The following is a 17,353-nucleotide window of genomic DNA, read 5'->3' as shown; positions in this document are numbered from 1 at the left end:
AGTGACGTCAGAAAGGTCGTGGGTGAGAGGTGATTGGGACTCATCTTGTTGTCTTTGTAAGAGTGGAGCTCGATCACGCAGCCGTGTCTTCCCTTTTCCCCGAATCCTTTCAAAACTCCCTCCCGAACCTTTCCCTCTCACCCTCCGGACCCCGGACCCTCATCCCCTCCCCGCCTCGCGCGTCAGGTGAGTCTTCCCCGCGTTGAACGCATCCATGAGTGCGACGGGCCTGTAGGCCGCGCGAGGAGAGCGTTAGCGCTCGTGCTAATCACGCGCAGCTATTCACTGGCAATTTTGCACGATGTTTAAACATTCATACTATGAATGTGGCCTTTAAATCACGAAATAAACACTGTTTATACGGCAGAAATTGGTTTGTGTCGTTTAAAGAGCAATCCACTGTTATTAGAGCGTGTTACGCAGCTGGTAAACACGATGAACAACCTGCTGAAGTGAATGTGTTTTTGAATAAGCAGGTAATTTAAATTGATATTTATCGCAAATACCTGCTATCTGTATATGCATAATTGGCATCAGGAGCAATGAAATACATGTTTTTAAATGAAACTTGTTATGTTTTCCTTCTCTAATTTACACTCGTAAGACCTTGGAGTACCTTGTGCTATATTAATTTGCTTTTTCTCCAGTACTATGGTACCACCACAGTCCTTGTTTTGTAGGGGGTTTATGATGTTAGCTTATTATTTTGCATAATGTATTCTGACATTGCTTGTTTGTGTGGTAGGTTGATCACCCGTGACCAAAGATCCAGAGCTTAACTCATCGTTAATCATGGACTCTGGTGTGATTGAAGGAGGACTCAATGTCACGCTCACCATCAGACTGCTCATGCATGGCAAAGAAGTGGGCAGCATCATTGGGAAGGTGGGTTTGAACAACAGCAATTTAGTGAGAAAGCATTTTGTGAATTCTAGACAGCCTAAAAACTGACCTATTATGCCCTAAAATGCTGCTGACTCTGAAGGGGCAGATAACAGCCAAAAAGGCTGTCTAGGGAGGGGTTTAACTGGTTTTGTGACACAGCCAACATCTCGGTGATAGCGGTACATGCCTGCTTCCACACAACAATAAGCATTAAAAGGGTGAATCTCAAAAACATGCCCAGCTCAGTTTTCACTCAAATCAAATAAAGCCTTATTTAGATTAAGATTTTTTTTCAAGTGACATTGTCATGACAAATGTAACCCTTGGATGGCTTGCTGGCAGGCCCGTCAGGAAAAAAAATATTAATACAACTTGACCAACACAAAATGGGTATCGTTTTAAAGATAAGGAGCTCTACGTTACATGCATGTAGGCATTATGACAAAAACTGAACAAGTACTTTGAAATTTGCAGACAAGTGTTCAGTTTTGATAATTGATAAATAATTTTGAACTGCACACATTATTGTGATCAGTTAAAACATCAAAATGATCAAATAGCCATGTGTCATATGTACCGGTAGTTAAAAAGCTCTCAAAAAGTAGAATACAACCAAATTATTTATTTTACTCACAACAATATAGCGAGTAGTAAGTATATGTCTTTGACATGCATGTTACATGTAAACAGGTGTTGCTTTTATGGTGCATTCTCACTTATAACTTCACGAAAAATAAACAGAACATAAAATATCATATACCATTGCTTAGAGGAGGTGATTATCTTTAAAACGAGTCCCCACACAATATAATATGGTAAATTGATCATTAGATAATCCACATGAAGCACAATGTGCACACAGCATATAATGTGCTATCTGGCTTAAACACATTAGCTTTTCTCAATCGGATGACTTAATCTGAAATAATGTAGTACTTTGTCCAGCATGATGGAATGCTAAACCAATCGTATTAGGATTCACATCACTACAATCAGAGGTGGAAGTCATCCAAATATGGTCAGAGAGGATCGTTCACTTCAATTACATATGGCCACCAGGAGATGGGGCCAAGTACATGAAACGGACTCAATAATGACTCAAATGACACCGAATGGAACTGATCCACCCAAAAATCGTGAAGATTTGAAACAAATGGTCATCTCTGGAATCGAAGACCTTTAGTATTATTTTCTGCTGGGTACCTGGCCACTCGGGAATCTCTGGTAATTAAGAAGCAGATAAAGCAGCATTATCCTCAGAACTAGTAAAATTCTCTATTCCATTCACAGACCTAAAAACAACATTAAACGTATACACTAAAATCAAATGGCAGTTGGAATGGGATCAGTGTTTAAACAACAAATTACAGGAAATAAGCCCTGTTGTTGGGAAAATACACATATTCCTTTTAATAATCATTGGGATCAAGTCACTTACACTCTGCCGGATGGGACACGCAAGGCTCACACACCAAATTTGACTATTTGGAGAAAATTCACCAAAGTGTCCATCCTGTAAGAACTCACTATACATTAAACATGTCTTACTGGACTGTAAAACATCTACAAACTTGAGGAACCTATATTATTCTGTTGACACTTTTGAAAAGGTTTTTAACCTAGTAAAACATATTTAATTTTAAGGTTTTTAGAAAAAATGAATCTAAATACCTTTTTTAGTTTTTAATAACTAAACTTGCTTTTGTATATAGCCATAGAAGCTAGCATGGCGTTAAAAAAAAAAGTTGTTTGGAGATGTTTTTGACACTAGGATCAATTATATTTGTAATGCTATAACTTTTGATTGCTTTGTCCTATCAACACAACATTTTACTCAGTTACATGTTACATGATTGGGAACAATATGAAGGCAGTTTTTCAGAGCAACCTTATTTACACCTAGAGATATATAATGTCAAATCAGAATTGGCTCAGTATTTATCAATCTATATCATTAAGAAATGTGAAAAGTTTTCTTTAAAATGATACCAACTACTTGACCATCCTTGTTTTTTACCGTTAATTTGGGGTATTTCACAAACAGGAAATCTTTAAAAACACCTTCATGGGTCATTCCATGTCAACTCAACCAGAGGTCTCCAGCATAAACATTTTGTAACATTTTTTTTTTTTTTACTGGTGATAGACAAACAGGAATGATGATGAAAGCCAAATTATAAAATGTCATGTATCAAAATTTAGTGGGTAATCCATTATATTGTAGAGTATTGTAAATCTATGATTTCGGAGCAAAATAACAGGTCAAAAAATAACTTCAGAAGGGGTAGCATCATTATTTCTTCACATAGATAAGTAGGTTTATTACTAAAATCAGTTGACTTAAGCACCCCTTGTAGCATTATATGCTAATAAAGTCCAGACTGTAAAACAAAACACTTTTGCAAATGTATTTTTTGAAAATTTTGCAAAATTGGAGAGCCTATAAATCATGATGTATTCAGGTTTTCTAAATAATCTATTAGATGTTAATGTGGGTCACAATGTAAAGCTAGATTTTCTTGTGTACAAATCATGTTGAAACTAGAGATGTACCTTTTATTTATTAACATAAAACAATAATGTTACAAATACAGTATTATGAAAATAACCAACACACTTGACTCTTCCGTTAGTGCAATAAGTATTTGGATTTTAGAAAATGTACATATGCAAAAGAGTGCTTTAATAGGGATCCCAACACCACAGGTGCTGAAATTCATGTATTTGTGCACATCTTCTTATTTTGCTTTTTCTAAAGATGATTGAGAATGAGAATTTATCAAATTAAGAGGGAAGGGTACAATCTAGCTGATTGTTCTGTAGTTTTGTGTTCCTATTCCCAACATGGATTTTTGTGTTTGCAGAAAGGTGAATCGGTGAAGAAGATGCGAGAGGAGGTGAGATATATAGTGAAGTCTGTGTGCTTTGGTGTTTATCATATTACATTAAATCTTGATAATTATTGTCTTTAGACCCAGTTGTAAAAGGTTTTTGTTTGTATTTCTGCAGAGCGGTGCTCGGATCAACATTTCTGAAGGCAATTGCCCAGAACGCATCATCACCCTCGCAGGACCCACGACCGCCATCTTCAAAGCCTTCTCCATGATCATCGAGAAACTCGAGGAGGTACTAATTACTTTCATAAACTATATTTGTGGTTCAATACAAGCTAACCTTAAGCGACAGCATTTGTAGTATAATTTTGATTACCACAAAAATACTTTTCAGCTAGTCCCTCTCCTCTTTAAAAATAAAAATAAAATCAAGGTTAAAGTGAGGCACTTACAATGGAAGTGAATAGGACAATCTGTAAACATTAAAATACTTAAAAATTATAGCCACAAGATGTGAACAAAATGTGTTTTAATATGATTTTACTGTGGTAAAATTGCTTACCCTTACTTTGTTGCCATGATGATGCAACACCGTAAACCCTAAAACAAATGTAATAGCGATTTAAACAACTTTGCCATTCATATAATACACCATTTTTAACAAAAGAAACACATTTTGGCCTTTTAAACCCTGCAAAAGTGGGCCCCATTCACTTCCATTGTAAGTGCCATTGTAACCTTTTTGCTTTTTAAAGAAAAGGGCAGATGAGTCAAAATATATATATTTTTTGTATTCAACATTATGCCACAAATGCTGTGAGCTTAACCTTTTTTAATTAAACCTGGGAAATTCCTTTGAGATGATCACTGGTTAAAATTATTCCCAAGGCAGCCTTTTCAGTGTAAGTTTGGGAATGTGAAAAATGTATGTTTCACCAGGACATCAGCAGCTCCATGTCTAACAGCACGGCCACTTCGAAGCCTCCGGTTACGCTGCGAATTGTGGTGCCGGCCAGCCAGTGCGGATCGCTCATTGGCAAGGGTGGCTGCAAGATCAAAGAGATCAGGGAGGTAAGTGTTCATTTTTGTTTGAAATACAGTTTTCTTTAGATTCATTTACATGTTGTTAACCCTGTTGTTCGTTAGTTCTTGCTGAGGGGAACTCAAGGGCATTATAGTAAAGCTCTCTTTCTGTTTTTTGTAGTCAACAGGAGCTCAGGTACAGGTGGCTGGAGACATGCTGCCTAACTCTACTGAGAGAGCCATCACTATCGCTGGAACACCACTCTCCATCATCGAGTGTGTGAAACAGATCTGTGTGGTCATGCTGGAGGTAATGCTCTCTCTCACACACACACACACACACACACACATACGCACACACATAGTAAATCCAAAGCGACTTACAGTGCACTTATTACACGGACAATCCCCCCGGAGCAACCTGGAGTTAAGTGCCTTGCTCAAGCACACAATGGTGGTGGCTGTGGGGATCGAACCAGCGTACTTCTGATTTACAGTTATGTGCTACGCCACCACCAATCCTTCATAATACATAAAATGAAGCCCAATTTGGACATTTTCACTTAGGGGTGTACTCACTTTTGTTGCCAGTGGTTTAGACATTAATGGCTGTGTGTTCAGTTATTTTGAGGGGACAGCACATTTACACTGTTATACAAGCTGTACACTCACTTTACATTGTAGCAAAGTGTAATTTCTTCAGTGTTGTCACATGAAAAGATATAATCAAATATTTACAAAAATGTGAGGGGTGTACTCACATTTGTGAGATACTGTGTGTATATGTGTGTGTGTATGTATGTGTGTATGGCATACAGAAAATGTAAGAAATTATGAAAATATGTAAACACGTGCAGTGATGAACAGCCCACGCAAACTCCATCCAGTTTGGTTCAAGTCTGCGGTATTGGCCGACCGATATTTTGTATAAATATAAATATAAAAAAAAAATTCAGGTGCCGATAGTTTAATACATTTCAAATGTCTGACAGAGTTCAATATCTATCTAAAATATAATTAACGAACCTTGTGAAAATCCAGCGATTTCTTCCTGTGAAGTGCATGTTCCTTTTGACCGTTCATAGATCTTCCTCTAAAACATGCATTATATCAGTCTGAATCAAAACTGTCACTAATTCTGCATGACTGTCTGGCCGTGACAAAAGCAGGTGTTGATCCGGGCTGTGTAAACTGAAAGCAGTCAGTTGCTTTTGCTGGATCTGCACCAGAGAGAATGCAATTATCAACACCAAGGGCTGCAATTATATAAATTAATAAATGTGCTGCTGTGCTGCTTGCTGTGCTTTACTGTATGTTTGCAGCTCTGTTCTCTGTAGTGTATTACACATACAAGCTAGTAATAGTGTTGTGAGAGTGGTTCTGTGTTTAAAAATGCACACATTCCTTCTTGTGCTCAGTTAAAGGTGCACTCGCTAATTATTTTCTCTTTAAAAAGATGTTTGACTCCTAAAGACATGAATTGTAAATTTGCAATATACAAGGCACATGACAGCCCATCTGGAGTTTGCCAAAAGGCACCTGAAGGACTCTCAGACCATGAGAAACAAAATTCTCTGGTCTTATTAAACAAAGATTGAACTCTTTGGCCTGAATGGCAAGCCTCATGTCTGGAGGATACCAGGCACTGCTCATCACCTGGCCAATACTATCCCTACAGTGAAGCATGGTGGTGGCAGTGTCATGCTGTGGGGATGTTTTTCAGCGGCAGGAATTGGGAGACTAGTCAGGATCGAGGGAAAGATGAATGCAGCAATGTACAGAGACATCCTTGATGAAAACCTTCTCTAGAGCGCTCTGGACCTCAGACTAGGGCGAGGGTTCATTGTCCTGTTAGAAGATGAACCTAAGCACACAGATAACAAAGGAGTGGCTAATGGCAACTCTGTGAAATGTCCTTGAGTGGCCCAGCCAGAGCCCAGACTTAAACCCAATTGAACATCTCTGGAGAGATCTGAAAATGGCTGTGCACCAATGCTCCCCATCCAACCTGATGTAGCTTGAGATGTCCTGCAAAGAATAATGGGAGAAATTGCCCAAAAATAGGTGTGCAAAGCTTGTAGCATCATACTCAAAAAGACTTTGAGAGGCTGTAATTGGTGCCAAAGGTGCTTCAACAGAGTATTGAGCAAAGGCTGTGAATACTTATGTACATATGATCTTTGACCATTTTTATTTTTTTATAAATTTCCAAAGATTTCAAACAAACTTATTTCATTATGTGGTATTGTTTGTAGAATTTGAGGAAAGTAATGCATGTAATCAGTTTTGGAATAAGGCTGTAACATAACAAAATGTGGAAAAAGTGAAGCGCTGTGAATACTTTCTGGATGCACTGTATGTAGGAAATCATGAGCACTCACATTAAAATGAAGACTCCAGTCATATGAGTAACCTTATAGCTGTTTTATTCAACATGGAGAGGGTCCACACATGGCATGTTAGAGTAAGCCAGCTGAATACTAGCTTAATCTCAGTAACCGTTATTTGACACTCACTCATTGATTAAAGTAATCATGAATGACTGTGAATACAAAATTTCTACAATGACTTCTGAAACTGAAGACTATTGATTTTAAAATATGCTGCGTCCAAGCCGCTAGGTGTCAGTGTAAGTTCACGATGACACAAAGACAAAAGTTACTGAGTGAACCTTTAACAGATGTGCTCAAGTCAGACTATTTAGCAGAGATGGACCACTTCTATTCAAATGAATGGGAGAAACTGGAAGACCCAACCAAGGAGCTCTAGTGCCCAACGGTCGATGGATGTAGAAATGAAGTCCCTCCTTATAGGTAAAAGAGCCAATCACGTTTTAGATACAGACATTACCTGTCAAAAATTTCCAAGCCAACACATTTTTTGTGTAATATATGAGGTAAAGAATCACAATTTATTATGATTTCCAGATTTTTACTGCTGATTTAAAATGACCTTTATTCATAATCTTGACCAACCATTTTTGAGATTTTGGTATTCCCCATTCAAATAGATAGGAGCTGATGATTGGAAATAGCCTCCCGGGAGCGTTTTCAAAGATGGCTGGCATTGGACTGACTTGCTAGAAAGACTTTGCTCAAGTTCAGTTCGATGTGCCAGCATGCGCAGAGTACGCACTCTAGATTAACTTATTGCACATTTTTGTAATTCCAAATATGCTTGACTGCTAAAAGTTACCATCCAAACCTAAAATAAGCTCATAACACTGGGTTTTAATGTATAGAGGAAAGAATGAGAGCATTTCACTGCATTTTCTGCTCTTAGTTGTGTTTAAAGGCTTGAGGATTTGACCGGACTGCATAAAAATACTAAATACAAGTTAAGAAATTATTACAGAAACATGGTAATATTGTATAATACAAATAATAATACCAAAAGAAAAAACTAGTGATAAACCATCCTGCACTCTAGATATTGGCATCGGCCATTAAAAAGTTATATCGGTCAGTCACTAGTCTGCGGTGCGCTTTGCTTATATCGTGTTCAATTTGTATCTTCATGTATGTCAAACATTTTTGCCACATAATTTTACTATACAAATCTATTAATGTGACCCTGGGGCACAGAAAAGGTGATGGCATTTCACCAAATCTTTAGTGAGCGTATTAGAAATGTGAAGAAATTATTAAAGAAATTGTATCATAAAATTCAATGCCAGTATTTTGATATAATATAACATCAGATTTTTTTTACACATCAGTTAAGTGTTCATGGCTGCCTCAGGGTTTCTGTGGGGCATTAAAAAGCATTAAAAGTCATTAAATGGATTTTGCGAAAATTAAGGCCTTAAATAGCATTAAAAAGCATTAAATGTTATTCCTACAGGCATTACAATTTTTAGATGGTTTTGAAAATATAATAGTATCAATTTATTTTGAATATAGCCTTCACAATTAATAACTTTGATTTGCTGTCGCAAAATATGTACATTGGTGTGATAAACACGCGGATCCAGTTTGGTAATTGCCTCTGGCCGGTGCAAAATTTGTAGTATGTGTATGTGCGCTTTATTAGTCTTCGGATGTCAAAGAAGTCATACGATTGCTTTGTGTGAAAAATGAACTGAAATTTGTTACTTAAAATCATCCCCCTTGATATTTATTATCATATTCTTCTGGCAAAAGTAGGTTTGTCATGATACCTTAAGCAGGGACAACAACAAAAAACAATTCTGACAACTAAACCACAAAATGAGGTGTTGACAACTAAAGCCTTACTTGCACCGCAAACATGGCACATAAATTGTGTGTTGACAGACTTTTTCAAATAAAACAAGGAAACTTTTTTTGTGTTCAAATTGGAGTCACGAGAATCCGAGTAATGTGCACTTGAATGTTGATTGCCGATGCAGGCAGATGGTTTCATTCACAGCTGGCAGAAGATGTAAACTGATTGTCTTGACGCTGAAGCACGCAGCATTTGCCTGGGTTTGCTAATGAATGCATTAACCATAAGATAAAAGTGTGGCTCTAATCAGGTTCACTTTTTATTCGCAGTCAGTTTCCCTTAGAACAGACATGGGCAAATTCTGTCCCATAGCTCATCTATCCTAAAAGCATTTGTTTTTTTCATTGGATAGTTCAGTTATCATTCATTGGGCCCTAACGTGCCTCTACAAGCATTTAATATGCTCATTGTTGCCAGTTAAGGGATGCAAACCCCTCAATTATAGATTTATACTTGTGGAAATATTCTGCCTACTGCCATACTTGATTTGTGCAATCTGACAACCATGCATGGGTGTGAACACTTTCTAGTTCTCGCTTCTCTAGTTCGATATTCTGCTTAAGGAAAAGTGTGATACGGCCACTCCGTATCGATTCTTGAGGCTGCTTGTGCTGTTTGGTGCTTCTGAGTTTGAGAGCAAATGACAATCTCTGCATCATTGAGGAGCGAAGAGGTAATCATTGATATGCGAGCAAAAGCAAGTGAGAGACGAATATGTATTTGTTTTTAATTGTGTAATTTAGAAATGTCCCTCACCTGTATGTGAATCTAACTCTTGCAGTAATAATTTATCATAGACATGCAGCCTGTTTCATTCAGTTGTGTGCTGAATGGAATGCCAATCCATTGACGATACCTGCATCATGACCCATTTAGCACGTAAACGGGTAATGTCTTGAGAATTAAATAAGTGAACTAGCCTGCTTTGCGACAAACATTAAAAGTTCTTTAATTTCGGGGCAATTGCAGAATGGTCCCATCAGCCATGACAGCATCACATTAATGAATGCTTTAATGATTTATTAAGCCTTGCAATGGTATGTGAAAGGGATGAATTCAGGATTTGTGGCATAATGTTAACTTGCCTCCCAAATAAATTTCAACCCTCTTTTTCTTAAATATTAGCTTTTTTTTTTTTTAGATTACTGTGAGGCACTTAAAATGAAAGTGAATGGGGCCATTTTTTGAATGCAAAAATGTGAAGCTTGTAATTTTATTACGGCAACTTTTCTGTTAAGAATTCTCAAATGTATGTAAAGTTTATTTTTTTTTTACAGTAATTTTAGGGTTTACTGTATCACGTGTTCATGGCAACGAAGTTTTTAAAACTAAATATTTTTTACAGAAAAGTTTAAGTGATTTTTTTTTGCACTAAAATCATATTAACAAGCATATCTTTTGTCTTGTGGATATACTTTTTCATCATTTTAGCATTTACAGATTGGCTCCATTCACTTCCATTGTAAGTGCCTCACTGTAACGGTTTTATTTTTTGAATTCTTTTAAAAGAAAAGTAGGGACCATTTAAAATAATTTGTGGTAATCCGCATTATGCAACAAATGCTGTCGATTGAGCTGAACTTGTATTGAAACCTGAATATTCCTTTAACTGTATACTGTCTACAGCCTAATCACAGCTATGCTTTTATACATGACCAACAGCAGTCTTGCTCATGTGAAGTTGCTTTAATATAGCTGAATAGCAGAAAGAGTAATTCAGACTGGTACATTTTGCTTTATCTTTTTTTAGTTTTCAGTTGCTTTAATTAAAAAAAAGTGACTTCTCTCCAGTGTGTCTAGAGGGTTGCTTGTGTGGATGTGGTTGTCTCAGATCTGCCGAAATTGTTGCTTGTTTAAGCAAAATCTGATGCATAGTTATTTTACCCATCATCCCTCTGTGTTTTTTCTCATTGCAGTCTCCTCCCAAAGGTGTGACTATCCCTTACCGACCCAAACCCTCAGGATCGCCTGTTATTTTTGCAGGAGGACAGGTGTGTGTGCGCCTGTTTCTCTGCAGCTGTTGTGTGTTTGTGTGATATATCGTTGTTTCATCTGGTGAGTGTGTGTGTTACAGGCATATGCGGTGCAGGGACAACATGCCATTCCTCAGCCTGATGTAAGAGACAGCTTTGTTTTAAATAAGTGAGCTCTGCTGATTCAGGGCTGCATTTGTTACTTAATGCCTCTTAAAAAGCTCTTGCGAATAACATAACGCTCCGCTATTATCTTTAATTCTGTAGTGTAATATTCAAGTTGTTAATGTGCTCTCTTCTGTCTTCACAGCTCACTAAACTGCACCAGTTGGCAATGCAGCAGAGTCCGTTTCCTCTTGCTCCCAGTAGCCAAGGGTTCACTGGTGAGAGGACATGTTTTCTCTGGCCACATCATCCACTTTAATCTGTTTACTTTTGAAACCTCAGTTTCCTGTTTTCTAACATAATTTTCTAAATGATGTGGTTATGGGGAGCATTTTAGAAAGGCTTGGCGTTCTGGTGTGGATGAGGTGTTAGCGTAGGAAAATCCAACAAAAACGTATTAGTTAAATAATATAATAAAATAAAGCTGAAGTGGTCATTCCCGAAAAGAACGTTTTCAAATGACCTTCCTGCCATTGTTTGAACAAACTGATAGTCCTGCCCCAAACTCGTGCCATTTGAGTCAGAGTTGTTGTATCAGGAGGTTGGGATGCTCAAAACAAAGTTTTATAGTGCTTTAGATGCAGTGTTTACAGTTTTAGGAAATCAACCTACAAATGGCTTATTGTTAATGTTTATTAAGCTTAGTAGGAGAATGTGTTATAACATGGAAAAAGTAAAACACTTCAGCTTTAAATCCCATTTATTAAACTGTAATGCTTTATTGGCTTGAAGATTTTCTTTCATTGACTGTTTTCCTCTGCAGCTGGTATGGATGCCACTGCACAGACAGGCTCTCATGAACTGACCATTCCAAATGATGTGAGTTTCTGCTTAATTAACATTTGAAAAAAAAACATGATGCCATATTGATCATAAGATTCAGATGTTTGGAAGATTGAATGTTTTATTTGATGTTAGGATGTTGCTGTTTGTTTGCGTATCAGACATAACCAAATGGCAATAGTCATATCATGCTGTTCATGTGTTGTGCTTGTTATAGTTTTTCACATTGATTCTAGGGATGGGGATTATCAAGTAATTTTTTGCTCATACAAAAAATTAGTAATAAATTACTCATAAATTGAAATGTATGCAAGTACAACATGTACAGTGGGTACGGAAAGTATTCAGACCCCCTTACATTTTTCACTCTGTTATATTGCAGCCATTTGCTAAAATTATTTAAGTAAATTTTTTTTCCCTCGTTAATGTACACACAGCACCCCATATTGACAGAAAAACACAGAATTGTTGACATTTTTGCACATTTATTAAAAAAGAAAAACTGAAATATCACATGGTCCTAAGTATTCAGACCCTTTGTTCAGTATTTAGTAGAAGCACCCTTTTGATCTAATACAGCCATGAGTCTTTTTGGGAAAGATGCAACAAGTTTTTCACATCTGGATTTGGGTATCCTCTGCCATTCCTCGCAGATCCTCTCCAGTTCTGTCAGGTTGGATGGTAAACGTTGGTGGACAGCCATTTTCAGGTCTCTCCAGAGATGCTCAATTGGGTTTAAATCAGGGCTCTGGCTGGGCCATTCAAGAACAGTCACGGAGTTGTTGTTAAGCCACTCCTTCGTTATTTTAGCAGTGTGCTTAGGGTCATTGTCTTGTTGGAAGGTGAACCTTCGGCCCAGTCTGAGGTCCAGAGCATTCTGGAGAAGGTTTTCGTCCAGGATATCCCTGTACTTGGCCGCATTCATCTTTCCCTCGATTGCAACCAGTCGTCCTGTCCCTGCAGCTGAAAAACACCCCCACAGCATGATGCTGCCACCACCATGCTTCACTGTTGAGACCGTATTGGACAGGTGATGAGCAGTGCCTGGTTTTCTCCACACATACCACTTAGAATTGAGGCCACTGTGCTCTTATGAACCTTAAGGGCAGCAGAAATATTTTTGTAACCATGGCCATATCTGTGCCTTACCACAATTCTGTCTCTGAGCTCTTCAGGCAGTTCCTTTGACCTCATGATTCTCATTTGCTCTGACATGCACTGTGAGCTGTAAGGTCTTATATAGACAGGTGTGTGGCTTTCCTAATCAAGTCCAATCAGTATAATCAAACACAGCTGGACTCAATTGAAGGTGTAGAACCATCTCAAGGATGATCAGAAGAAATGGACAGCACCTGAGTTAAATATGAACACTTAGGACCATGTGATATTTCAGTTTTTCTTTTTTAATAAATGTGCAAAAATGTCAACAATTCTGTGTTTTTCTGTCAATATGGTGTGCTATGTGTACAATGAGGAAAAAAAATGAACTTAAATGACTTTAGCAAATGGCTGCAATATAACAAAGAGTGAAAGATTTAAGGGGGTCTGAATACTTTCCGTACCCACTGTATGTAAAATTTATATTTTGTTTTATGCAAAAACATTATCAAGAACTTTACCAATTCATAGTTCAAAATAAAGCATCATTTGTTTAAAGTATTTATAATAGTAAACATTTTCACTCACCCAGAGCTTACATAGAAACCAATTCTAATGGCATTAGTGTTGTAACAAATTGGGCTTACCCTTATCAATAAACTCAATAGTTACCTCAAAGTTTTGGAGGATCTGGGGTAGTGCAAACAGTTAACACAGTGTAAATTGTTCAAACTTAGTAAACCCAACACATGAGGTGGCACATAAAATTTAACAAACATGGATGGTGATGCTGCAACAAAACTACAAACACTGCACCATAAACCAAATTTTTTTCTTATATTTATAAATATCCCATAGAGTGAGTGCCCAATCTGGGATAAATGGTTAAATCCCAGAGTCCATCAAAAATCTCAGTTCTTCTCAAATTGCAAAAAAGTTTCAACAAGGTCCAAATGCAATAGTGTTGGCCAACAACAAAAATAGAATAAACAGTCTCACCAAAAATGGTCTTCTCGTGGAAATAGGGTCTGCTTCAAATAATCCATAAATCAATTCCAAGAAAGAGAAAAGTTGTTTATACTGGCAGCAGGCCCCCACACAGGTAATCCTCCAATTTCTTTTGACACTCTCCTCAAAATGGCTACCCCATGTTAAGCCATGAAGCTGTTTCAAAATGAGCGTCCTTTCTGTTCTTAACAAGAAGCAAAAACAGTTTGAATAAGGGTGCTTTTCACACTTGGTCTGATTGTTAATTTCCACCTCCTCCCGCTGCCCATGCTGATCTGTATTCGCATCATATTATTTGTCCGAATCGCTGTCCGATTACATCATCAACGTGAGTACAAGCGGCAGCTGTTTACCACTTTAACTAGGTAACAACTCAAAGACGTCACGTTTTAAGTGCACTATTAAAGTTTGTCTCTTTGGATTTATTATGAAAAATTGCCATGCACAGAACAACTCGTGTTTGTCTCCCGCTGATGCATTGAACGTGCAATGATGTGATGAATATTAGCGTTTGTCTTCCACGTTGCAAGAGATGTGAAGAATATAAGCTGCTCTCTGAATGTGGTGTATTGGACAAGCAGGAAGGAGAAATGCATATAATAATTGCAATGGCGAGTCTGAAAAGATGCGAATTGTCATCACAAGTTGTTTACTTCTGCAATTTGGTACGATTGCGTTCATATTCGCGGTGAAACATACCAGAGTTCACATGAACCATACCACCTTTTCAAGCGGACACGGGTGTGCACCAGAGTTTAGAAAAGTGTTCAGTTTTAGATGTTCACTTCAGATTTAATGTACAAACACCTATTCTGGTCTGATAAGCTTCAGAGTTTCTTGTACCGCTTTGCAATTTCCTTCCACCATAAAAGCAGATCCTTGTTAGTTGGTATATGTGATTCTAACAACAATCAAACACCAATTGATTAGAATTCAATAAGAATCAAAACATTGTAACTGATATTTGGTGAGCGATCCAGAGGGAAAGCACAGTGTAATTCAGCTTTGTGTATGACAGAAAAGTGTGCAAAGGAAAATCGTTTTGCAAATTTCGAGTTGTTTTTTAATAGTTGATAGTTGGTGGAGAACAAGTATTCTATTTGTAAATTACTCATGCTTACCCAACACTGGTCCCATAAAAAGTTGAGGTATGCATTTAAGGGTTAAAGGTTTGTTTGACCTGTCTTTGCTAATCATATTAAATTAATCAAATCTGACAGTTGATTGGCTGCATCATCGGCCGTCAAGGTGCCAAGATCAATGAGATTCGTCAGATGTCAGGTGCACAGATTAAGATCGCCAACCCCGTGGAGGGCTCGACCGACCGGCAGGTCACCATCACCGGCTCGCCAGCCAGCATAAGTCTGGCCGAGTACCTCATCAACGCACGGTAACCTTTACATATACTGTTACAATTGCCTTAAGATGCATTGCTGCGTGGAAGTTAGTTGTTACACATTTACATTTTGTGTCTTACACCTGTAAACGGCTTTCATTGATTTGATATCTTGTGGTTTTAGACTCTCATCTGAGGCAACAGGACTGGCTGCTAACTAATGCTCTCCACCACCCTTTACTCCTCCTCATCACACATTTACACTCTTTAAGTGCAAAAAGAAACCAAGTATTCTCAACCTATCCTTTCACCCACCCGAGCTATGCTTCATGGATATACACAAGTATTTTATTTATTTATTTCATGGAAATGTTTTTAAAATCCCTTTGCGTACAGTTTTTAATGTCTTGTTTTTCCTTTGATGCATATTCTGTCAGTTAACATTACCACAAGAAAGTGACAGTGGAGTAAGTGGGAAAAATCTGAATAGACATGTTTTTGTTATACCAGATTTTTCTTATTAAAACAGAAAAAACAGTAATAAAAAAGAGAGCAACTAATTATGATAGATTGAATGCTTTCCCTGTATTGAACATTTATTTATTTTAATTTAACTCTAGGAAGTTACAGATGTTTTAAAATCTGAGGTGAGCTTAAGAAGATGAGCTCTTGTTTTTCTGCATCAGATCCATTTGAATCAGTTTCAGGTGACTAAAGATTTTCTTTTAACTTTTGAATATGTCATTCCTTTTCTTTTTTTTTTATCCTGAAGTTGGAGATTTTGTTAGAGGGAGGGATGAGAGATGAATATTGCTGTAGTTTCTGCATAAATGACATTACTGAAACAATAATGAGTTGAAAATATTTCTTAGAGAATAGAGAATATTTTTTTTAACCTTGTGGTGTGGAGCCCAGACCGGAGGATTTCAAATTGTCAAGTTTATATGATGATGCAACTGAGTTACTGAACAATGACATGACTAGAAGGAACTTTCTAGAATTAACACTAGTTTCCTCTCTACTCTGCTTGAGTAATAGTTTTGTTTTGTATTATTTTTGTTTTTTGTTTGTTTATTTCTTGCAGGAGGACGGAAAACCTAAAAACCTTTTTGTGCACGTTTTCAGAATATTGTAGATTTGGAGTGCAGCAGGATTGAAGAATTAAACATGCTAAATTAAAACATGAAATGCTGAAATTATGGAATTGTGTCCTGTGTTTTTAATTTCTTGGTTTATCACAATTGTGTTTGTTAACATTTAATAAAATACACTTATTACCATTAGAAAGTGTTAAGACCTCTTCACCTTTTTTAGTTTAATTTATTTAACTAAAAGCTAGTTCTTATGTGTGTTCCTACACCATTGATCATTTGCCAATACTTCTGAGCATTGTTCATTTGGGACCTTTTTCTTGTCCAATTTTTAAATTGACAATCAATTCTGGGCCGTTTCTTAAACTTAGGTTTTTCCATTTTTTTTAAATGCATTAAATATTAAAGAATGATTATGAGCAATAGTGGAGTGTCTTTGTAAAGTTTTTACAATCACTTTCACAAATTTCTCAATACTGAGAACACCTTTTTAAAACTTGATACAGTCAGGCCAACACAGTGTCTGAAGGGATTTTGTACCAAATTTTAGTCCTAAAGACCACATCTATCAAAATTCATGAAATGTTTTCTCACAAAAAAAAAAAAAAAACATTAGCAAAACGGTGCAGCTCATTTGCCAACTGTTTTCAAAAACAAGTAAGCGGATGTAGTATATTTACGGGTGAAGAATATTTAAAATCTAGAAAAAAAAGAAAAACAAAGACCTTCCACAACTGATAGATTTACTGTACGAGTTTCATTACCATCTTTTCAAAAGATGCAATCTTTAATGTAATTTGTAAATACAGTATGTCTAACAGAGATGAATTAGTAATGAAACGATTTTATTCTGCAGGTTTATCATTAAGACAGTCTGATGTGGATGAGAATGGAATTGAAAAAATAATATAT

General features: G+C 37.0%; 1 protein-coding gene across 1 annotated transcript; it reads left to right on the top strand.

The window, feature by feature from the left end:
- LOC127654919 (poly(rC)-binding protein 2) lies at positions 1–16,551 on the top strand. The gene is made up of 12 exons (XM_052142479.1): positions 1–186; positions 746–885; positions 3,750–3,782; positions 3,895–4,011; positions 4,659–4,790; positions 4,924–5,052; positions 10,904–10,978; positions 11,062–11,103; positions 11,271–11,343; positions 11,889–11,944; positions 15,235–15,404; positions 15,535–16,551. The coding sequence occupies exons 2-12, from the start codon at positions 793–795 to the stop codon at positions 15,569–15,571; spliced, it is 957 nt and encodes a 318-aa protein (XP_051998439.1). The 5' UTR covers positions 1–186; positions 746–792; the 3' UTR covers positions 15,572–16,551.
- The last annotated feature ends 802 nt before the right edge of the window (positions 16,552–17,353 follow it).

The sequence above is a fragment of the Xyrauchen texanus genome, chromosome 14, assembly GCF_025860055.1.
Source record: "Xyrauchen texanus isolate HMW12.3.18 chromosome 14, RBS_HiC_50CHRs, whole genome shotgun sequence".
Lineage (NCBI taxonomy): Eukaryota > Metazoa > Chordata > Actinopteri > Cypriniformes > Catostomidae > Xyrauchen > Xyrauchen texanus.
The sequence above is the reverse complement of the archived record's forward strand: the minus strand, read 5'-3'. Positions and strand labels throughout refer to the sequence as shown.

Bases quoted from the DNA above. Each gene is read 5' to 3' on its own strand.
- LOC127654919 (XM_052142479.1), top strand. From the start codon at position 793: ATGGACTCTGGTGTGATTGAAGGAGGACTCAATGTCACGCTCACCATC. The intron at 11,344-11,888 runs GTGAGAGGACAT...TTTCCTCTGCAG, and splicing joins CAGTAGCCAAGGGTTCACTG to CTGGTATGGATGCCACTGCA. The intron at 15,405-15,534 runs GTAACCTTTACA...TTGTGGTTTTAG, and splicing joins GAGTACCTCATCAACGCACG to ACTCTCATCTGAGGCAACAG.